The 24,228-nt window shown below is 45.2% G+C and overlaps 1 protein-coding gene and 1 non-coding gene across 4 annotated transcripts in view; one reads left to right on the plus strand and one right to left on the minus strand.

Moving 5' to 3' along the window:
• The window catches only part of MTHFD1 (methylenetetrahydrofolate dehydrogenase, cyclohydrolase and formyltetrahydrofolate synthetase 1), a 135,309-nt gene extending 111,394 nt beyond the window's left edge, over nt 1–23,915 (plus strand). For all 3 annotated transcript variants that reach the window (XM_053284303.1, XM_053284304.1, XM_053284305.1), the window contains 5 exons: nt 2,381–2,558; nt 6,231–6,338; nt 8,556–8,708; nt 18,705–18,814; nt 21,385–23,915. In XM_053284303.1, the coding sequence (XP_053140278.1) occupies nt 2,381–2,558; nt 6,231–6,338; nt 8,556–8,708; nt 18,705–18,794 (529 nt within the window). In that variant the 3' untranslated portion in view covers nt 18,795–18,814; nt 21,385–23,915. The remainder of the gene's footprint in view (nt 1–2,380; nt 2,559–6,230; nt 6,339–8,555; nt 8,709–18,704; nt 18,815–21,384) is intronic.
• On the minus strand, nt 7,699–7,770 carry TRNAT-UGU (transfer RNA threonine (anticodon UGU)). Its single transcript has one exon. It is a non-coding gene; the product is annotated as a tRNA-Thr (tRNA).
• Nucleotides 23,916–24,228: the final 313 nt, after the last annotated feature.

Here is a 24,228-nt window from a genome sequence, read left to right on the forward strand (position 1 = left end):
TCTTCTAATGATTTCAACTAGGCTTCCCTTCTTGCTGATGGTTCACTTTCTGCTTTCCTGGACATACTCCAGCAGACTTGACCAGGGGTGGAGCCACCATTGAGCGAACAAGTTCAAAGAATCTGGGCCATTGCCTCTCAGGGGCCGTGCCTTGCACCTCAGACACACACCCCCATCTGACATCAGATACAGGGATGTGGTTTAGCTCCCATATGGGGCTATACAGCCCCATTTAGGAGCTGAATCGACCAGCGCTGCATTCACAGCGCAGCCAGAGTGGCTCTTCCTTCCTTTAGAAGCAGCCCTGGCTGGATTTAGCTCCCAAACAGGGCTGCATGGCACTGTTGGGGAGCTAAACCACGCCCCTGCATCTGATATCAGACATGGGGGACATGATTAACCACTCCCTGCGCCTGACGTCAGACGCTGACGCAGGGGGCAGGGCTAAGAGGGCTGTGGCGGTGGGCTGAGCCCGAGCCACCACTGGCCTGCCTCCCCACCTGGACTTGACTGGACTCTGGTTTCCAGGACTCTGACTTGCAGGCTGTTTCTTCTGCAACCTCCAGCTCTGGCTTGCTCCAGCAGATTCTCTTGACTTCTCAGTCCTCTCTTGGACTCCTTAGTCCTCTCTCCAGCAGACTCTTGACTTGACTTCTCAGACCTCTAGGACTCTGACTCTCTCTCCCCTCTCAAAACGTTCCCAATATATACAGTTTCTCTGGCCCAACAGTTTTTAAAGCTATCCAATTAGGACAAACAAAATTTCCCTCCATCTTTTAAAACTCTCTTTTCTCCTTCCAAAAATCAACTGCCAAGCTACAGAAAAACAACTTTGAACTTTTGACCCTGCCCGCCTCCATGTACAGGGATATGCAACCACAGAATCCTTTTTACAGTAATGCAGTTTTGGGAATATAATTCATAATACAAGGGCTATTTATAAAAAGACGTTTGGGAATATTATCAACAATACAGGGGCTTATTTACAGAAACCCAAGAGGTCTAGGCCTCGTTCCTCCACAGTATCTAACAGTAAAAACAACCACATTTAAAATAATCACAGATGGTACATGACTCCTGATAATTCATAAGATAGATAATTCGTTTTCAAAAAATTGTTGGAAATGTAATCACCAACCAGGGTCATTTTTCCATATGTGGTGGACTTGCAATAAGGCTCAATTGTTTTGGAAGCAAATTCACGAGAAAATGGAACAAATTTTAGAGGTTAAATTTCCCTTTCTACCAGAAATCTTTCTTTTAAGTATGACGAAAACATAAAGCTTCACAGATCAAATCCGGACATTGGAAACAAATGATGTCCTTGTCGGATATTAAAGTTCATAAAGGGATCCCAACTTAACATAAATGACTCAGTTGAGACTTCATTCATGTAAGCCAAAACTTTGGAAATTGAGACATAATCCCATAATTTCAAGAACCAATCATTTAAAGAGGGGATTTCAGAAACACGCCAATTGTAAGCATATAAAGTCATGGCTGCAGTAATCATATATAAAGACAGCTCATCACATTTAGAAGGAATATAAGGATCCAGTATAATCAGGGCAACCAAGTGTTGATCAGCGGTAATCAAATGTCGATCATTGCTGCCGAACTTTCTTAGAACTGTTAATATATTTAGAATGTTTTCTCTTTAGTACTTGCTTAAAGAAATATTATGATACTGTACTTTTTTCTTCTTCAATAAAATTGAAAAAAATTCAAAATAAAATAAAATAACCACAGTGATTGATTGATTGATTGATCGTTCAGTTTCTATACCGCGTTTCATAAGGCATCCCAAGGCGGTTTACAAAGGTTATACAGTCAGGATCAGAACAAATATGACATGCTCTCTACTGCAAAGGTAACTAAAACCAGAGGCCAGCCCAGAAACAATTTGCCTTTTATTTCTTCACAATGAATTGTAACTGGGAATGATAGGACCAGGGATGACAGCTGGAGGGCCAAGTTTGTCTGCTCCTGCCCTAGAGGCCCCATAGAGAGAGAGGGACATAATTGGTCTTCCTATAACAGGTTGTTCCATAGTTTGGGGGCCAACCAGCATAAAGTCCCTACTTCTCCAAAAATATATATTTTAGCCCCTCTTGTGGTAATCATTCTCAGCAAGGTCTCTTTGGAAGATACTAATGTAGGGAGAGGTGTTACTTTTCTAAAACTATTAATGTCATCTGATCCATCCCCTTCTCCTCCACCCGACTGAGTTAATTAGACAGGATATACTTTTTGTTAAATGTTTGCTCAGGAGGAGGCTATGCTGTTATTTTGTTCCTGTTGTTTGTCCGCCTGTCCAGGACCAAGGAAAATCAAGTGCCTACAAATTCAGTAGTAACTCTGTAAATGGATGCCTTTTCAGGTCAGATACAGAGGCAGAACTGCAGCTGGTCGTCCGGTTGGCTAAGGAAGCTGGGGCTTTTGACGCCGTGAAATGCACGCATTGGGCCGATGGAGGGAAAGGAGCCCTGGCCCTGGCAGAAGCTGTGGAGAAAGCATCGCAGGCCTCAAGCCATTTCAGGTTCTTGTATGATGTTGAGGTGAGGATTGGCACTCAACCCTGCATAGCGACAACTCCTCCCGGGGAATCTTAATTTGGCTATAATTCTAGGGTTGATCCTACTTCACTCCCAGCAAACCGTATTGTTCTTTAGAGTCTTAGAAATAAACATAAGAACCACCTTGCTGGATCAGGCCCCAAACCTGAGCTGGTCTTGTGGTAGCAAGAATGACTTGTCCCCTTAGCTAAGCAGGGTCTTCCCTGGTTGCATATGAATGGGAGACTAGAAGTGTGAGCACTGTAAGATATTCCCCTCAGGGGATGGAGCCGCTCTGGGAAGAACAGAAGGTTCCAAGTTCCCTCCCTGGCAGCATCTCCAAGATAGGGCTAAGAGAGATTCCTGCCTGCAACCTTGGAGAAGCCACTGCCAGTCTGTGAAGACAATATACTGAGCTAGATAGACCAGTGGTCTAACTCAGTATATGGCAGCTTCCTATGTTCCTATCTAGTTCATCATCCTGTTTCTCACAGTTGCCTTTCAGATGCCTCTGGGAAGCCTAGAAGCAGGAGATGAAGGCATGCTTGTTTCATTTATTTATTTATTTACCGCCCTTCATCCTAAGACCCCAGGGCAGTTAACAACGATGAAATAAAATTTAAATAAAAACATAAAAATAGAACAAACACAGCTAAGCATTTAAAGAGAGTAAGGGGCAACCTATTGGTCGAAAGCTGTAATTTTGGTGCTAACTAAGCTAGACAGACACACAGCCTCTTTCTTTCTTTGGGAGCAAAATCTAATCTAAAGTTCCTCGTGCTTGAGTCGACAGCATAATCCAATTATTTCCTGATGTCCTCTGAAAGACATAGAATCATTTGTTCCAAATGCCTGGAATCTGATTTGTATGCTTAAACCAATGGAGAATAATAAGGTTTCAGGAATTGTGATGGATGATTTGGCTGAATACTTAAGATTGCTAGAGACCACAGTGTGCTCATGTCATTCAATTTCCTTCCACTGTTTTCCCCTGCCTTGAATTTAGTTTATCTGTGTAAATTAACTCCCCCCTGCCGCCCCTTTTGCTTTCTTCAGTACTGCAGATACTCTTCTGCTAGCTTAAGCTCTTAGTGGGCTCTCCAGAGGCTTGGCTGGTTGATGAAGAGGCTTTAAAAAGAAGTATATATTTAAAATGCGTCTGCCACTTCTGCAGACAAGTTGCCTGAGATGTTTTAAAAGGAAGAGGTAAAATTGGAATGGAGGCGCACACTTCTGTATATGTGCAGGCACAGAAAAGAGACAGCTCACAGTATCTAGCAGTGAAGCTGCTTAGTGGGGTGACCAACTGGACGTCTTAATTTTTATCCATTTTATTTTGAATATTTTTATCCCACTTTTCTATCTGTGTCAATAAAAGTGGCTTAAAAATTAAAGAAAAAAGTTTTTAAAATGACCGCATTCATATGTGACAACAAACCACAGTTTGTTGGAATCTGGAAGACATAGGGAAATCCTAGCCCGATTTTTGTGATCGTCCAAACCACCGGGCTCGCAGCCGAGCCCGGTGGTTTTGGAGCGGCTAACCCGCTCCTGTAGCCCGCCCCTTACCCCGAGTTTGCGGAGCAAGCACTCCGCAAACCCGGGCTATCTGCTCGTGAGTAGCTGCGGCGCGGCTCCACGGTGCGGCTACTTGTGAGTACTACTACTCTTAAAAGCAGTCTCCCGGCTCGGGGGTCTTCCCAGAATACCCTGCGCGCTCGCGCAAGGCATACTGGGGCTTCCGGGGGCCACGCAGCCCCCGAGCTCCCCAGCCCCCACCGCCTCCATCTCAGAGCTGGCCATCATGTGGGCGGCCAATCCGGCTGCCCAGGGCTCCCTGCCCACTCTTCCCAGATTGGCCGCCCCACTGATCATTGAGACCCGGTCCATATTCTCTCTTCCAGTTAGGTTATAGTAAAACGAAGGCTTTGTTGAAACAAAGTGTTTCTGAAATTGATCTACAGATAACCCTGTTGGCAGCATCAGGTCTCACCATCTTTGGGATGTGGGCTGTCAGTTAAGATAAATAACCCTGCACCAAATAATTTAGAATCCTTAATGGTAGTAAAATACCATAGCGCAGTAGTTCTCAAACTTGGCTCCCCAAATGGTGATGGATTACAACTCCCATCATCCCCTGCCATGATAGCCTTTGGCTCTTGTGGCTGGGGTTGATTGGAGTTGATACCCAACATCTGAGGACCCAGGTTTTAGAATCTGTGCCAAAGCACACTGTATTCAATGTTCTCCCCTCCGCTATTACTGAAGGGAGATACCACAAGACTCCTATGGCATGAAGAGCTTGCCTTTGTGATTCTAAACAGGTTGAATCTATTGTCCATGTTTTGCTGTATTGCTCATTATATCCGGATAAAGATGCATAACCTCTTTGCCAGAAGATTATTTTGGAAACTTGATGAGAACATTTCTTACCTATGCAACACCAGTGAGGTTAAAGCTTTAAAGGTAGTAAAATGTCTTTCTGAGGCTATCAAAATTAGGCAAAATAGATATCAAAAATGTCAGGATAACCTTATTGTAAATTTATTTATGGTTTCTTTCCCAGTTGGGTTGGGAATTTGTGTGTGTCTGTATTTCAATGATTCTTCTTGTCTCTTATGCGGAAATATTTATTCCCTTGAATTTGTATTATTTTATGGACTTTGAGCCAGACTGAATATTATTGATGTCACATGGCATTCAGAACAACTAGATAAATGCGCATCAGAAGCATCCAAGCAAACTGCTATCTACTTGGCAGCAAATTACCTCAGCTAACAATTGATGGATCTCCCTGGGAGGGTGTTCCCTAGTTTGGGTGCCACTACAGAAAGGGCCCTGTCTCTTGTACCCACCTGCCAAAAGGTCTGATGAACAACTGATAGCGATCAGTAAAGGCTTGAACTGATGCCAAGGTGTGTCTTCTAAGTATGCAGTGGGACATTGGTTATCAAGCATGCTTGTGCTTTGTTTCAGTTTAAAAGTTATTCCTTTTAATTAAAAAACCCACATGCTAGCTACAATGTAGTAATTTTCCTGTGAAGAAAGTGCTCGCTAAGGAAGGTTCCTATAGGGCTGCAATAATTGATCAATGAAAAGCTCATTGACCAATTTAAAAAGTATGTTGAGACATTCAGGAAGTAGTGTTCTCTTAAATTACGTTTACTGAAAGTAACATCAAGCTGCAGGTGACCATGACCTTCTTAAGATGCATTCTCCCTTCTCTCACACAGGATGGAATGCCTCTTCTGAGATGATTTCTATCATGGGGCATGCATCCATAATCTAAAACCAAAATAAATTATGCAGTTTTTAATATTGTTTTTATTTGTATGCAAATATATACAGATATAATTGATAAAAAGTAATAAGATTCATATGCTGAGATTACTTTAATTGGTTGAGAGCCCTAGTTCCCATTGAATTTGAATTTAACCTCAGTGTTTCTGGCTAGATAATCGGCACAGATCATGTAAACCCTCCATTTTTCGGGTGCAATTTCACTGCAGTAAGTTATCTGATGGAAATACTGCCCTTAATGCCTTCACATTGCCATGATTTTTCAGATTCCTGGAGGCCATTGAAACTTACTTCGGGATCCTATGATGGTATTATGCTTTGGAGTCCTATAATGGGTTGGAAGCTATTCCTGACTTTTCTTTCCCATTTTCCTAGCTGCCAATTATAGATAAGATCAGAATGATTGCACAGACGATCTATGGGGCAGCTGATGTTGACTTGCTGCCAGAAGCAGAACAGAAAGTTATTCTGTACACTAAACAGGTAAGCTGAAAAAACCATCCTCACAAAACTGGACTTTTGTGTTTTTGGAGTGTGTTAATTCAGGTTCAGATCTTGCACATGTGCTCAAACTGAGTTGGATACGGCCATGAAGACTGGCTTTTAAAAAGGAAAAATTAGCCAGAAATTTTTTTTTTAAGAGTTTAACAAAGCAGACCTTGACACACCACTTATTAAGGGTGGATTCAAAAAACCACCAGTATGGCAGTAAGCAGGTTACATCTTGGTAAAATGTTGGGACATGAGAGCATGTGTTCCTGGTGGGCGTGGCATCTGAACCTACCCAAGTCCAGTTCCCAACATTCTCCACCTGACATTCTCCTGAGATTTTCTGCCCAACTTCCATATGTTGGGGACAGAAGTCTGGAGAATGTTGGGTGGAGACTCTTGGGAACAGGACTTAAGACAGGTTCAGATGTCAATTTTACCAGCAATATGCCCCCTTGTGTCCTAACATTTCTCTGAGAAATGACATGCTAACTGTTGTGCTAGTGGTCATCTGTATCTCTGTATCTTGTTCCTGCTTTCTTTCTTTCTTTCTGTGGAGTTCTGTCAGTCTGTTCCAGTTTCAGATATAGAGCTGGTAAAGATCCATGACAGTGGTTTGGCACTCCTCTTGCTCTCTCGCTTACTCTCTCTATCACACACACATACACACATATATAAACACACACTCTCTCGCTCTCTCCCCAAATGTCCCAGAAATCTCCCTTTCTGGGCCAATACGATGTAATGTTATTTCCTCTTAATTTCCTGTGGTGTTACTTAAAATACATTTAGTGCTTTCATTGCAGAACTGTGCACTCAGTACTGCTTCATAACCTAAAGTTAGAGCACTCCCATTCCAATTAAAGGTCCTTAAAAAAATTATGTTTTAAGCAAGTGGAATCAACTTGTGTATTTCAAAGCCTCAGTTGCCCCTCTAGATCCTTGCAAAAACATTAACACAAATGTTAATGATTAACACTTATCATGGTAGAGCTGCCACTGCCATTGTTTGTGATCTTTTCCTTTCCTTTGGTTAGGTGTGTATAGTCTGTTGTAGCAAAAACAATAAAAGAGTCCTTAAAACTCAGCAGATTTATTGTAGCAGAAGCTTCTGCGAATTGGAGCTTGCTTCTTCAGCTGCATAGAGTGTTATGCTCAATTGGTGGATGATGTGTGCATCCATGGGCACAGAAAAAATAAACAGTGGGGGTAAAAGGCTATGGAATTTGAGGAGTATGTTGGAAACTGCCTTAAACAGAGTCAGACCATTGGTCCATCTAGCTCAGTATTGTCTACGCTGACTGGCAGCAGCCTTGCAAGATTTCAGGAAGGAGCCTTTTCCAGCCCTACTTCGAAATGCTGCCAGGGATTGAACCTGGGACTTTCTGCATACAAAGCAGATGCTCTACCACTGAGCTACAGCCCCATCTGTGACAAACCCTAAGCTAACTGAGAAAAGAGGCACCTTTTGAAAGTGGTGATTCTCTTTATTTAGCAGGGGAAGAACAACTGGCCCTATTCACCCCCAGCATCATCCCTCCCGTGGCTGTTGCTGGTGTCTTTCTTATATTTCTTTTTGAGATTGTGAGCACTTTTGGGGACAGCAGGCCATTTAGTTAATTAATTATTATTTTTATTTCTGTATGTAAACCACTTTGGGAACTTGGGTTGAAAAGTGGTATATAAATATTCATCGTATTTGTATTTCTGCACAGAGCCCAAATGGATACAAGACGGGAACAATTATATCCATTTGCAATCACTAGTAATAATACTGGCTGACATCCAGACTAAAGAAGAACTTGCACAGCAAACAGAGTTGCACTCGTGCAAGAAGAGAGCATAGCTCCATGAAGTCATGGGGATTCTTGAAATTGTGCTCTTACCCTAAAGTTCCCAGCCCAACATATGAGGTATGTGCACCTTGCACTAGTGCAGACATATTTGCACTAGCACAACAGTGCAAGATATTTGTGCAAGCGCTTCATCTTCCTGCACGTCGGCCATCTTTTTAATTATTATTTTACTTAAGCAGAACAGAGAATCTAGCAGGCATGGGGAAATCAGTTAGTGATAAAAATTGATCTGTTTCAAACTGAGGAATGTCTGAGCCAGACCAAATTAATTGGAGCAATTACATAACATTCCACTGGCACACTGTTCAAATGCTGTCCTTTTGCATTCTCCCCCACCCCCGGGTCCATCATCCAGGGATTTGGAAACCTTCCTATTTGCATGGCTAAAACCCACCTGTCGCTGTCTCACGACCCAGAACGGAAGGGAGTGCCCACAGGCTTCGTCTTGCCCATCCGAGACATCCGAGCTAGCGTGGGCGCGGGATTCCTGTATCCATTAGTAGGAACAGTAAGTACTCTATGTACTGTCCTTTGCTCTTTTTAAACTTTTTATTGTACTGTTCTTGTGTTTTTATTGAATTGTTTTAATCTTGTGGCTAACCACCCTGGGGTCTTAGGATGAAGGGTGGGATATAGATATAGATAAATAAATAAAATATATGTTGGAAGGCTTGAGTTGACAAAGTTGGATTTGGCAGTGAACATAAGAACAGCCCTGCTGGATCAGGAACAAGGCCCATCTAGTCCAGCATCCTGTTTCATACAGTGGCCCACCAGATGCCGCTGAAAGCCACAGGCAAGAGTTGAGGACATGGCCTCCCTCCTGCTATTACTCCCCTGCAACTGGTACTCAGAGGCATCCTGCCTCTGAGGCTGGAGATGGTCGATAGCCCTCCAGCTATTAGGCGATGATAGACCTCTCTTCCATGAAGTTATCCAAACTTCTCTTAAACCCACCCAGGTTGTTGGCTGTCACATCTTGTGGCAGAGAATTCCACAAGTGGATTATGCGTTGTGTGAAAAAGTACTTCAGTTTGTCATCCTAGATTTCCTGGCAATCAATTTCATGGGATGTCCCCTGGTTCTAGTGTTATGTGAGAGGGAGAAGAATTTCTCTCTCTCCACTTTCTCCACGCCATGCATGATTTTATTGACTTCTATCATGTCTCCCCGCAGTTGTCGTTTTTTCTAAACTAAATATCCCCAGGTGTGGTAGCCTTGCCTCATAAGAAAGGTGCTCTAGACCCCTTGGTTGCCCTCTTCTGCACCTTTTCCAATTCTACAATGTCCTTTTTTATATGTGGTGGCCAGAATTGTACGCAGTACTTCAGGTGTGGCCGCACCATAGTTTTGTACATCAGAAGCTGCTGCGCACTGTCAGAGTTTTGGTTTTTCTAGACCAGTGGTTCCTAACCAGCGGCACACGAACCCCTGCGGGTACTTCTAAGGCAGGGGTCCCCAACCTGTGGTGCTCCAGATGTTGCTGAACGACAACTCCCATCATCCTCGGCCACAATAAATTGTACCTGGAGATGATGGGAGTTGTAGTTCAGCAATATCTAGAGTACCATAGGTTGGCAGCCCCTGTTGTAATACATGTAAGGGGCCTCCGGCCTCACAGACTCATTGATGAGGATGGAGCTCATGGATATTTCTCAGCTTCAAGCCAACCCTAGGCAGGGAGGGGGAGATGTTCGGCCATAATAGGACAATTTACTTGTCCTATTAATTTCAGTGGGAATACTCATGAGTAACTTAGTCTGGATGTAAGCCAGTGACTGTAATAGCCTGCTGCATAACTGGAGAGAATGTCACACACACACAGAGACATCTTCACAGGGTACCTGAACAGAAGGTTTCAGACAGAAGAGATACACTTGTTCCCCCCCAAAAAGGTTGAAAACCCCTGGCTTTGGGGTTTTAAAGCAGTGGAAGTTGTCAAGAACATATTTTTGACAGTCAGTGAGCTGGATTAGTTCAGGTAGATGGGATCCTGGCAGCAAGGATAGTGATAGTTGGATGATTTCTTCAAGTCCTTTCAGGGAGCCCACTGCTGGAGAGGGGGCTTAGTGGGATGGTGCCAGCCTTGGCTTTCTGTTTTGCCCCACAGTTGCTTTAAGAATGATTCCTGCTACTGGCAGCAGATTGGCTTAGCTGACCTATGTAGCGCCTTCCAGATTGAAGTTTCTCTGGTGTGCAGAATGTCAGTCTGTAGGGGAAAAATTGACAGAGGAATTGAGCTCTGGGCAGAGGAATGAGTCTCTGTGCCATTTGCAGGATTCCATTCAGTGGCTGCTGAGCTACCCAGTGTCAGGGGGCTGGAGAGGGGGTGCTGTCTCTCCCCATTTCTGGCTTCAACCAGCTTCCCCCTTTGTCTCTTAGGACTCAACAGGGGCCAGTTAGAACGGAGGGCAGTACTAATCCGCTTAGCCTTGCTTCTTCACCTGTAAGCTTTCTCCCTGGCTCCTTTTTTCAGTTCCATAGGAGTTATTTTTAAAAGTGGGGCTTGGAGAAGAGAAAGACTCTGTACAGATGCATAGCATCCCAAGCCAGGGCATAACCATAATTGAACAAAAGGGTGGGGGAGACTAATGTCCCTGGGCCCCTGAAGGAGCCCTCTCCACCCCCCACCCCACTGGCTGGCCAAGAGCTCATTCTTCACTCTTCCATTCCCACCTCCCCAACTCACTGGCATACTGTTGGCTCCTGATCTCAGCTTCAAAAAAGACAAGCCTCCCTTTTTTGTAGAGAGATATCAGGAAGTATCTATGTAGATAGTAGGTATATATATATTAAACATTATATATATCTGGCAAGGAAATGCACATATGAAAGTGTCTGTGCATGGGGCGTGTGCAGTATTATTTGTATAGGAGTGAAAGAAAGGGCATTCCAACAATGTTTGTTTTCCAACACGTCCTTACACTTCTTCTGCAGCAAAGACATGGGGTGGGAGGGAAGGGGCCCCTCTTTGCTTTTGTCCCAGCGCCGCCTTCAACTTTGCTGTGCCCCTGGTCCCAAGAGCAGACTCGCAAGCCCATCACTGACATGCTCAGAAGCCCCACAGGCACTTACGGCACATGTCTACAGAGGCAAAAGCTCCAAGTGTGAAGAGATTCTTTCTGTGGTTGGAAGATTGGGGTGTCTCTGTCTTTCAGTCCCAGTGAGAAGTTGTCTATAGTCACGGTGTTTGTCTCGGCAGACAAACTGCAAGTGTGGACAACGGGCGGGTGGGGCTTCTGAGCAAGTCACTGATGGAGCGGGGTTTGCCAGTGGGCTCTTGGATCGCTGTATGTGTGGACAGCATCTCCCTTTTTAAATTTTATTTATTTAGGAAATGTATATACTGCCCAAAACTCAAGTCTCTGGGCAACTTACAGTAAAAGCACACAGGTTAAAAACGTTAAAACAATTTAAAATAATGATAGATTCTATAAATCTGATTAAAAGCCTGGGTGAATAAATGTCTTTTAACAGCCTTTTTAAAAGCTGTAAGAGATGGGGAAGCTCTTGTTTCGGCAAGGAGTGCATTCCAAAGCCTAGGGGTGGCAACGGAGAAGGCCTGTCTGTCCCTTTAAACAAAACATCTGAAGTCGGCTCATGATAACGTAACATTTGTGGAGAGGTCTCTCAGGCAGTGGGTGGCGTGGCTGACTCTAGCAGTTGTGCTTAGATTTGCAGTATACTTAACAGCTGCATTTATTAATTTTTGTTATGTTCTCCACTAAGTTCCTTTTGAGACAATTCAGTATGGTAGTTTTGAGCAAGAGCTGAGTGTGTCGTGCATATTTCTGAGTGTGCAGGCACAAGCGATCATGCGCATGAAGCAGAGCAGTGGTCTGGGGAGTTGGGGTCTTGTGGCTTTGGGATAAATGTGGGGAGGCCTCACTGCCTGGATTTTTATGAGGTGAAGGGACATTGTGTGGCCTGTATGTGGTATGAAACAATTCCCCTTCAATATCTCCTATGCTAAGCCACATTATTAAAATCTCAAAACATACTTTATTCAGCTCAATTTTTAAAAAAAAAATTATATATCCAGATTGACTACCACTGGCTTCAGGTCAAGAAAAGAGAGTAGGGGAGAAGGAAGAAAAGGATTGAGAGAGAGAGGAAAAAAACATGCTTTCTCCCAAGATGTGCTTTTTAGCACGGAGGGGGAGAAAGAAAGAAAATGTTCTCTGGTATAATTAGAAAAGGACATGTTGCAGGAATGTTCGGAATACTTAAAACATTGTGTCTTGTTTTGGCAGCTCCAAATTTGGATGGCTTTGGGCTTTAATTGAGATCCCTGAACATTCTCCACAGTCTGTTAGTGGCTTTTTTAGTCCTCTCCCATAAAACCATATGGTGTGCAAGAGGAGACGGGCTGACACCTTAAGGCAGATACCTGTGTATAATAGGTGTTGTAGCCCAGGAACTTCTGGGGATCCAAGTCTGAGAACCCCTGAATTATTAATTGGTTGAATTTTTTATCTATTTTGCTTATTTGCTGCTTTAAGGAGGAGTCACATTTGTAACTAAAAAGAGACAAACAAATGTTGGTATAAACAATGAACTAAATGGCAGGCAGTTGTATGGCAGCAACCTCCACACAGCTGTCCAACATGACGCACAGTGTAACACTGGCATTTCCAACCAGTGTTCCCTCTAAGGTGTGTGCACATGCATGTACTCACATTTTTAAAAAATGTCCGCTCAGTTAATTTTAGAACCTGCTCAGGTTGAACCAGGAAGGCCTCATTCTGAATGCATGTGCGAACACACTGCCTTGATACTGCCGCCCAGAACAAAATTCATTCCGTACACAGATGAAAAAAATTAGACCGAGCACTGTTTTCAACCCGCCAGGGCTGCTGCACATGAGAAAGAGGAAAGTAAACAATGAGAGTAAAAGTGGTCTTGTGCAAGAGTGCTCATTTATTTATTTTTATTTTATTTACTGTTAAATTTGTATACCGCCTTCCATTAAAAGAATCCCAAGGTGGTTCACACAAAAATTAAAAACGACTATAAAAATGACACAATGAAAATATTAAGCTAAAATATAAAATAAATCTGACTAAAAAGTTTTAAAATACAAGCATAAGAACTGAATGAATCCAGGTCCACACACATCTAGTTGCAGTGACAGAGCAGTTGCAGCAGGCGGTCTCCCCACAATTTTGCATGTAGGCAGGAGTTCCCAAGGCAAGATGGACGGGCTTGTGAGCTGTAGGCGCGATTACCACGGGCAGTCCAAAAGGCTTCCTTTAGTAACTGCAGCTGTGTCTGTGAACACAGGTTCACCTCCAGCATGGGCAAACAATGAGAGTAAAATTGGTCTTCAGCTGATATTTATTTCTTTTTCAAATGGCAAGCACACATCAGTCATGAAGCCACTAACAGACTCTTTTCCTCCTTTTTTTATGCTTGGCATTATTAAAACCCACTCACTCAGCACAATGCAAAGGCTCTTGTTAACAGCACTTCAAAACGCTCCGATTATGAGGAAGCCTGTGGAGCTGAGCTGGGTGGCTTCATTCGTAGCCGGGGGCGTGTTGAGGAAACCTTATATTGGGCCTGCACAACACAAGATGGGGGGTCCCCTCCCTGATTATTTGTGTCCTCCTAGAATTATTCAATGCACTTATTGTGTGTGTGGCCCTCGCTCACCTCTTTGTGGAGATATTTGTGGCCTTGGCTGTTATGGAGGGATGGGGGAATGCCTGCATTGTGTTCTCCTCTAGCTGGATTCAGAGGTGCTACATGGTAACATTGCTCCCAGTTTGGGATTGTGGGGTTTTCTTTTGTGTTTTGCTTTTTGTTTTTTAACATTGTTGTGCAGCCTAAGTCAGGGCCAATTCGGAGCACAAGATGCTGCCTTCTACCAAGCCAGACCATTGGTCCATCTAGCTCAGTATTGCCTACACAGACTGGCAGCAGCTTCTCCAAGGCTGCAGGCAGGAATCTCTCTCAGACCTATCTTGGAGATGCCAGAGAGGGAAACCTGGGACCTTCTGTATGCAAGCATGCAGGAACTCTTCCCAGAGGCCCATCCCCTAAGGAGAATATCTTGCAGTACTCACATGTAGTCTCATAAGAACCTAAGAACCGCCCTGCTGGATCAGGCCCAAGGCCCATCTAGTCCAGCATCCTGTTTCACACAGTGGCCCACCAGATGCCGCTGGAAGCCACAGGCAGGAGTTGAGGGCATGCCCTCTCTCCTGCTGTTCCTCCCCTGCAACTGGTACTCAGAGGCATCCTGCCTTTGAGGCTGGAGGTGGCCCACAGCCCTCCGACTGGTAGCCATTGATAGACCTCTCCTCCTCTCCTGCAGTCTCTTGTGCAAATGCAAACTAGGGCAGACCCTGCTTAGCAAAGGGGACAATTCATGCTTGCTACCACAAGGCCAGCCACCTAATGGCGCCGTGCGGAAGTAACTTGCCTAGGGAGCAAGAGGTTGCTGGTTCGAATCCCTGCTAGTATGTTTCCCAGACTATGGGAAACTCCTGTATCGGGCAGCAGCGATATAGGAAGAGGCTGAAAGGCATCATCTCAGACTGTGTGGGAGGAGGCAATGGTAAACCCTTCCTGTATTCTACCAAAGACAACCACAGGGCTCTGTGGTCGCCCGGAGTCAACACCGACTCGACGGCACAGCTTTACCTTTACCTCAAGGCCAACTCTCCTCCCACTCTGGATTCACACTGAATTCAAACTCTGGGTATACATGTACTTTCTTAAAAATACGTGTGGATGAGACAAGCATATGTTTGGGAACATAGCCCACAAAGTGGTGTGTGCATTCTCACAAAGGGCAAATGAGATAGTAAACCTGCTTCCGAGTGCACATAGAAAACCAGATGTCGGGGAGGTCGGCTCGGGCCCAATCTTCTCCTTCTTCAGAAAGCTACTTTTCTATGTGTTGGAATGAGTGTGTCTCCCTCCCATAGGAACACAGGGAGCTGCCTTTGACTGAGTCAGACCCTTGGTCCATCTAGCTCAGCATTTTCTACACTGACTGGCAGTGGCACTCCAAGGTTTCAGGCACTCCCAACCCTACCTAGAGATGCCAGGGATCAAACCAGGGACCTACTGCATGCAGAGCAAATCATCTACCATCTGTCTTCAGTCTGAAGTTGTATAACCCAGGCATAGGTTTGCCACTACAGCTTTTTCTTTTCTTTTCTTTTCTTTTCTTTCTTTTTCTTTTTTCTTTTTTTTGTGATTGACAGCTGAAGGAAGGAAACTGGCCATAGAGAGAGAGAGACCTGTGTAGCTGTAGAGCAGGCATCCCCAAACTGCGGCCCTCCAGATGTTGCTGAATTACAACTTCCAGCATACCCAGGGATGCTGGGAGTTGTAGTCCAGCAACATCTCGAGGGCCACAGTTTGGGGATGCCTGCTTGTAGAGGGAAGAGAGCGCTATGGGATGCAGAGAAAAGTGGGGGGATAACAGATGGGGTGCCAGGATCTGGGCTTGTAGCAAGCATGCATTTCCCTCTTTGCTAAGCAGGGCCTGCCCTGGATTGCAATTGAATGGGATAGTACATGTGTGAGTGCTGTAAGATGTGCCCCTTAAAAGATGGGGGCTGCTCTGGGAAGAGCATCTTCATCTTGCTTTTGCATTCTGCAATGCATTTGCAGAAGGATGTTAGGAGAATAAAGCTAGCCTGTTGCACTTCCGCAACCATGCTTGCGATTGCGCAACTGCAGCATGCCTCATTTGTTTTTAATGGGAACTCTTGCACAAGAGTGCTGTAGAGCTCCTGCACTAATCCACTCTCCTTTTTTATTTTAGCACAACTAAGCTAAGCTTGCACTAGTGCAGATTTGCTAGTTCTGCAAGAACCCGGTTGCTTGGGATATCTGCCACTGAGTTAACTAATTTTTCGGTTTATTTATGGGCCACCATGAACATGTTGGTATGTGACGGTATAGAAATGTAATAAATAAAAAATATGAAGCTACCATATACTGAGTCAGACCACTGGTCCACGTAGTTCAGTATTGTCTGCTCTGACTGGCAGCAGCTTTTCAGACAGACAGGAGCCTTTCTCCTCACCTGTTCCCTTTTAACGGGAGACCACAAAGACTGAAGCTGGGATCTTCTTCATGCAAAGTATGCCCTCTGCCACTCATCGCATTGAAGAAACAGCTCCTTGGTTCTGAGCTCCATGAAGGTTAAACGAGAAACTCTGTTTCCCTTTGCTTGCAAGATTAAACAACCCTTCCCTGCATAGCCTGATAGAATGGCCCTAGAGAGCTATAAATCCAAGAAAGGGAATAGAAAAAGCCTCTTACATTGAGGATTTGTTACTCCCTCATTTTATGCCCTCCTATTTTCTCGACTAAATGGTTACACCAGTCATTAAACAGTCCAACCGGTCCACGTGCTTGTTACTCTTGACTTCTTTTGACAGCTTTAAAGCCATTTCTGTAATGCACACCGCTGATGCTTGTGACGGCATGCTCATTCCAACCTCTATTAACCTGTCATGTAGGCTGCCTACAGCTGTACCATTCGAGACAGACACTGATAATCCCAGCTGCAGAGGCAGCTGTTAAGGCCCTCTCAGTGGAGTTCTGGACAATGCATGCTTATTGTGGCATGGGCTTGCATAAGCAAGTGGATTCTTGGCTCAAAAACCCATGCCATGATAAATGTTCACACTCCAAGGAACTTACTGTAAAGCCAGGCTTCCAGTACAGCAATAAATCGCAACTCTTGAGAATTCCTTCCCTGGGTGCTCCAGAGCAGACAAGAGCCATTTTCAGGCTATAATGCTTTTTCCCCCCTTTGTGGTTGTTTTCTAATCTTAAATGCTGCTTGCCGATTTCATGGCATCGTTGATGCTTTAGAGTTGAAATCTCTGTGTCCTTCTAAACGTCTCTGCTAAGCGCTGTGTGCACCTGCGAAAAGAATAGAGTTGATTAAGTGTTATGATCTCTTGTATGTCAAGCTGGTGTTTTTAAGCACTGTATACAAATGTGATGTTGCTTCAGACATATTTTGTGAAATGGTGGCAAAAATAATCCAACTGATTTGTAACCCTGTCTTGTTTTGAAGACTCCGCTCCTTGCAGGGTTGAGCAGCCAGAATGTTGGGAACTCGAGTCCTGACCCAGCTAGCCTTGAAGCTTCGCTTCGTGGCATTAAGAGTGTAATTCTGTCTCCACCTAATTTTGTTCTTTGCAAAATGAGAATTGAGGTAGCATACCTCAGATGGTGATGGAAATGGTGTTTGCCATTTGCAGTGTGTTTTCAAAGTGAAGGGCGCATTGCAGTCCTCTCTCTTCAAGCTTATTATCACGCTAATTTTTACCAAGGTGGGACTGAGGTTGCGAGGCAGGGAGCTAATTCTGAAAATGTGGCTTGACACTCATCGCAGAAACTTGGGTTCATTTCCTCTGTTGCAAGAGATCACAGTGCACCATTGCATCCCAACAGGCAAACTATGGTTTCTGCGAACTCTAGCTTGCCTGTAGATCAGAACTGGAATCATAGTTTGCCTCATTCAGAGGTAAAGGCAAACTTTGGTTTTCATGGAAGTCAAAGAGAGAACCAAGACACGTGGGGAGAGGAGGGGGTATGCAAGCTTGAGGCCCAAACATAGTGTTGCATTTTCATCTAAACTGGCTCAATAACTTCCCCAAGTGTTTCCCCCTAACAATTCTAGAACGAGCCCCCCCAATAACCAGGGCGTTCTGCGGTAATCCAGAGAACAGCTTGCATTTCTGATGGAGTTTTTCTGGAAGTTAGGAGAGCGGTCATTCCACTGGCCAGTAGGTGGTGCTGCACTGTCTTTTCCTTCCGCTTGCTGGGGGTAAAGTAAAGTGTTCCGTCAGTCGGTGTCAACTCCTGGCGACCACAGAGCCCTGTGGTTGTCTTGGGTAGAATACAGGAGGGGTTTACCATTGCCTTTTCTCACGCAGTATGGGATGATGCCTTTCAGCATCTTCCTATATCACCAGTGCCCAATGTAGGTGTTTCCCATTGTCCAGGAAACATACCAGTGGGGGATTTGAACCGGCAACCTCTGGCTTGCTAGTCATTTCCCCGCTGTGTCATAGGCAGCCGCTGATCAAGTTGTCCACTGCTGCAAGGAAGAATGCCTCCCAAGGAAGAGCTGAAACCACCTGGCCCTTCTTTTGTAGTCCCAAAGCAAGAGGAAGGGGTTCAGGTCAGTGGTAGAGCATATCGTTTGCCTGCAGAAGGCCCTGGTAGAACTAGGAAAGAAGACCCCTGTCTGGAATTTTGGATAGCTGCTGCCAGTCAGCAGAGATGATACTGAGCTAGGTGGACCAATGGTCTGACTTGGTCCATGGCAGCTCTCTTGGTTCAAATGACAGTCTTGATGGAATTCTGCCTAAGCGGGAGGGGTGTGAGACCCCGGCAACGGCAGCCTCTTGGCCTGGCTCTAGATGGACTTGAGTCTGCTCCAGCAAAGTGGTTCCTCGGTCCTGTTTCCAGGCGCCCGCTTCTCAATGATGCCTCCTTCATCGTGTTCTTTTCTTTCCAGATGAGCACCATGCCAGGACTTCCCACTAGGCCTTGTTTCTATGACATTGACCTGGATCCAGTGACCGGACAGGTGATCGGTCTGTTCTAAAATTGATCAGACAATCAAAGGTGAGTATTGGTCAGGTTTTGCTAAGCTGTATGCAGAATCCAGCACTCTAGGAACGTAGGAAGCTGCCATATACTGAGTCAGGCCATTGGTCTGTCTAGCTCAGTATCGTCTGGCAGCGGCTCCTCCAAGGTCGCAGGCAGGAGTCTCTCTCAGCCCTATCTTGGAGAAGCCAGGCAGGGAACCTAAAACCATCTGCTCTTCCCAGAGTGGCTTCATCCCCTGGGGGGAATATCTTGCAGTGCTCACACATCAAGTCTCCCATTCATATGCTACCATGGTGGACCCTGCTTAGCTAAGGGGACAAGTCATGCTTGCTACCACAAGACCAGCTCTCCTCTCCATCATGAGGAAGTATGGGGGGGGGGGCGGGGTGGACTTCCTAAACTGTGAGGCCAAAAGGCCATGAAATGCAAGGAGTAGCAGTAGGTGTGTAACACTTCTCTGTGGATTTCATGCATGTGCACAAAGGCATCCTTTCCATGAGAGGCGGTGAGACAGGCACAGGTATGAAAAGGGATGCCAGGGGCACCATGGTCCTCCCTACTGCCCACTACCACCGCCCTTCCTCATCTCACTGGGGCACACGCTTCGTTTTCTTGTCCTCGCCCTGCTGGGGATGAGGCCATAGCTGAGTGGCCAAGCATCATCTCTGCATGCAGAATGCCCCAGCTTCAGTCCTTGGCAACATCTCCAGGTAGGGTTGAAAAAGACTCCTGCCTAAAGCATTGGAGAGCTGCTGCCAGTCCAGTGTAGACCATGCTGAGCGAGATGGACCAAGGGTCTGACTCAGTAGAAGGCAGCTTCCTTGTTCCAGTGGCACACCTCTTCCTTTCCACCATCCAGTTTGAGTTAGGAATACCCCTGTCACCACTGCCTGGCAGTGGCAAAGTCTGAAACTGCTCACAGGTCACCCCAAGAGCCTCGGCAGCATGGCTAGAGGATGCGGAACATAGGAAGCTGCCTTCTGCTGAGTCAGGCCATTGGTCCACCTCACTCAGTATTGTCTTCACTGACTGGCAGTGGCTCTCCAAGCTTTCAGGCAGGAGTCTGTCCCAGCCCTACCTGAAGATGCCAGGGAGAGAACCTGAAACCTTTTGCATGCAGCTGTTCTTCCACCAAAGACTCTAAATCCCTTAAGAGGAATATCTCCATCCCCTAAGAGGAATATCTTACAGTAGGAACATAGGAAACTGCCATATACTGAGTCAGACCTTTGGTCTATCTAGCTCAGTATTGTCTTCACAAACTTGCAGCGGCTTCTCCAAGGTTGCAGGCAGGAATCTCTCTCAGCCCTATCTTGGGGAAGCCAGGGAGGGGACTTGGAACCTTCTGCTCTTCCCAGAGCGGCTTCATCCCGAGGGGAATAATCTTATAGTGCTCATACATCAAGTCTCCCATTCATATGCAACCAGGGCAGACCCTGCTTAGCTATGGGGACAAGTCATGCTTGCTACCACAAGACCAGCTCTCCTCTCCACAGTGCTCACATATAGTCACCCATCTAAATGTGAATTGAGGCAGACCCTGCTTAGCAAAGGGGACAGTCCTTGCTGGCTACTACAAGACCAGCTCTCCTCGCTGAGCATCCACCAGCAGATGGGGGGGGCATCATATTGAGGCTCTCCACATGAGCAGTGTGCAGAGCTGGATGGGGTTAGGTGGGGAGAGTTGGCTTTACCCGCTCTCCCCACACATGAGCACTCAGTGCACCCTGGGGAGCCAAATCGGCCACCCACACAATTGCCGGCTCCATCACAGAGCCGGTAGGGGTGGCGGGGATTGGGGGCTGGGAATGCCTCTTACAAGTGCACGGGGCATTCTGGAGAGGCGCCCCCCCCCAATGTCGGGAGGCTTGCTGTAGCCTCCCAGTCGGGGGTCTCCTCACGAGTCGCCGCACTACAGCATCTCACGATCAGAAAAGGGGGGTTAGTGGAGCTCTCGTTACACTAACCTCATTTAAGCGGAGGGCTACTTTGGCGGGCTAGCCACCATTGAACAAGCCCGGTGGGTCTCACGATGGGGGAAAACCGGGCCGGACTCCCTTAGCCCAGTTTTCTCCCATCATGAGAACAGCCTCATTGTCTACCTCAGGCAGAAAAATATTTTGGGCGCTCCCTGCATTTACAAGATAAAAGCAGAGTGACCTGCTCGCTGCAGCAGATACTGGCAATCAATTAGGATAGCAAGGAACAGGCTAACCACCTTAAGAGGGGATTATTTATGCAGAAGAGACAATTGTGACTTATAGCAATAATTCATACAAGAAAGCACTAGTACATTTTTCCCTTGCCAGACATCAGTGTAATGTAAAACATGGTGCAGACGAGGGATGCCTAATCATTGTGCATCATTCAGATTTTATATTAAAGGATATTGTAAGACAATATGTGAACTGAATACTTTTTTTTTCTGTGTTTCCTTTTTAATGTTCAACTCTTGAATTAAATAAGGCAGAAATTGCCTACATATAGTTCTGGATGTGTGCCGTTGGCCATTTTTATTTCCGGTCATGTTCGACACAAGTAGCATTCCTATGGACTAGCAATTTAATTCCTTTTTCTTTTTGTAGGCACCTGAAGAGTAATGTGATTTTTACAAAGCCTGGACTTCCAAATATGGCAAGATCTGAACTCACTGGAAACTAGAAATCTTTGGAAACAACTTCTCCTCGTGCATTTTTAACCATCTGCAATACTTTATTTTTTTAACAAGTTGTCCCACTTTTTTACTTGCTGCAGATGAATATTTGTATGATACTACTTTAAACACAGACATGCTTTTAAAAATGAGCTCTGAATGTGGCTCACCGTAGTAGCAGTTTAGAAAAAGAGACATTTTTTTAACCTCTTCTCTCAGCCTCTCTAAAATATGAACGTGTTTTTTTGTTTTTACCTCTTGGATCTTCAAAAGCTTTGATCTAATCATAGTGAAAGAAGTGGTATGTTCTGCTAGAATGGGGTCGGTAACTTTGCACATATCCCCCTCTCCACAGTCAGCAGCAAAATCTAGGAAGGGGTTTTGTTCAGTAAGGCCGTGAGCTCAGTAGTAGAACACAATGTTTTATATACAGAAGGTACCAGGTTCAATTTCCAGCTAGTAAGGATCGCAGGAAGCCGGGTTAGGAAAGGCCTGACCCCTTGGAGAGCTGCTGCCAGTCAGAGCAGACAGTGCTACACTAGGTAGACCAATGGTCTGACTCTGTGAGGCAGGCTCATACAGTCTTAACTTTTTATTCAGTGGCAATTCAAACCTTAAATACAGTCCTCTAATAGCATGTGATCCACCCATCTGAATGCAATCACCAGCACGCCTGGCAGCTCACTCACTCAGCCTGTTTTTATTCTCGTTTGTGTGTATCTGGCTGTTGGGAAAGCATTCAGCTTGGTGGGTCACTTGTGCAGGCTCACTGTCATGTATGCAACAAGTATCAACAGTGGAGAGAACTGCTCCAGAGGATTGTTCATTGAGTTGTCTCCAGTGGCAGCTCCTTACACACTTGAGGGCAGATCAGCCCATCACCTGTGCAATGCTTACTTGACGTCTGGTACCTCCTCCCAAACGCACATGCACATTTTTTTGTCTATGCAGCTACTTTGTATATCCAAGAGCCCTATTAACACATGATGTTCAACACAATCTCTGTACAGTGTATGAATGTCTGTATGCATATGCAGTTACTCATGTCTTGTGCTGAACATGCCTACATTTGAGGGACCAGTACGCAGCTTCCCTTTTTAGACAAATGCAGGTACAGTCATGCACACAAAAACGTGTATATGTGTACCTGTTTGCACATACAGCATCATGTCTGGATAGGGCTACAGTCTCTTTGGAGACTGGATTTCCTTCACAGCGACTGGAACAAGAAATAAATTATCTGCTTCTGCTCATAAAATAACCTGATGCTTAAACTCAGACTCTGTTTTAATACTCTTAATGTTCTTATTTCTTCTCAACAAGCAACCAATTTCCCCAACACCTGGCATGCATTCAGAGCAGGGCACAGGGGTACAGAGCAATGATTTTATAGCTTGGGTACTAGCCAGACATAGCTGCAAACTGTGTAGATCTGGTGGAATCCATAAATCGTCCATTGATTTTTATGTACTTTCGCTGTGGAGACTCTGTGTGCCTTGAAGTCCAAACACTGTGCCTGTCTGACCGCCGCACTCAATTTTGAATTCCTTTTGAAAGCTGCTTTGCTGTGAGGGTTGGAGGCACCGATTCTCCCCTTTCTCTCCATGCCTCCAGCCCAGATCTGGAAGGTGTGTTTGTATTTAACTGATCTTTACTAGGCAACAGAGACCAGGACCTATGTAGTCTGGTGCAGTCCACACTGATGGCTTCCCAGGTATATTGAGGAGAAGTGCAGAAGAGCACCTGGGTCTCCCAGCATGTTCTATCAGGCCTTGCTGTGCCTCACTGCCACCAACCCTTAGAATTCCTTGCCAGCTTTGATGGAGAAATTAGAGGGACTGTGCTACGGGTTTTGTGGTGGAATGATTTGGGGAAACCCAGATCCTGACCTCCAAAAGAGTCCCAGGGTGATAGGTAGTATTGCCACTTCCATCAGCATCCTGTAATGGAAACTTGGCTGCAGGCTTGATCAGAGTTCCCGCTAACTGGAATTCACAAATGCTGTTGACTACAACTCCCATAACCCCCAGCCAAAGACCATTGCAGCTGGGGAAGCTGTGAGTTGTAGTCAACCTCTGGGAATCTCTGTTAGAGGGAACACGGCCTTTATTTTTATTTTTTAATCTGAAGTCAATCAAATGCCTGTAGAGGCCTCTCTTTCCCTTTGTGAGGAGACTGGAGCTCCCACATGAGAATCAGCGGGAGGGACATTTCTTCCTGTGGTGCCTGTTTTTAATGGGTCCCTGATATTCCAATTCATTTTTTTGGTATTTTTGTAATACTGTTTAAAAGTCATGTTTCTCTTGAAACCATCAAGCAAAATATAAAAGCTGTTTCAAATAAAGTTTGTCACACACATCTTCCTTTTCTCCCCCCGCCCCCAGAAATCACCTCGTAATGTGAACATGTAATTGTTGCCAGATTGCAATTAACACAAATAAACTGCTACATCCTTGGAAAGCATACTGGTGTTTAATGTATGCATTATTTTTATAAAAAGTTCCAGAATGGTTGTGGGTTGAAATCCTGGTTATTGACAAAGCACTAAAAGGATAAATGCAGTAATGCTTGTATCTGCAATGCACCAATATAGCACCAGATTTATTCTAGGGTCCTCTATCTGCAGGGAGGGGAGCAGTGTTTATGTTTGGTAGGCCTGAAACAGTCGACTGGATTTTGATGTTTGCATGGGTGAGGTATTTTAATTGCATTTATAGTGTTTCTCCAAAGAGCTCCAAATGGCATATCACCACTGCCACCCCTCTTTCTCTCCCAC

The sequence above is a fragment of the Hemicordylus capensis genome, chromosome 1 (genome assembly GCF_027244095.1).
Source record: "Hemicordylus capensis ecotype Gifberg chromosome 1, rHemCap1.1.pri, whole genome shotgun sequence".
NCBI classification, from domain to species: Eukaryota; Metazoa; Chordata; class Lepidosauria; order Squamata; family Cordylidae; genus Hemicordylus; species Hemicordylus capensis.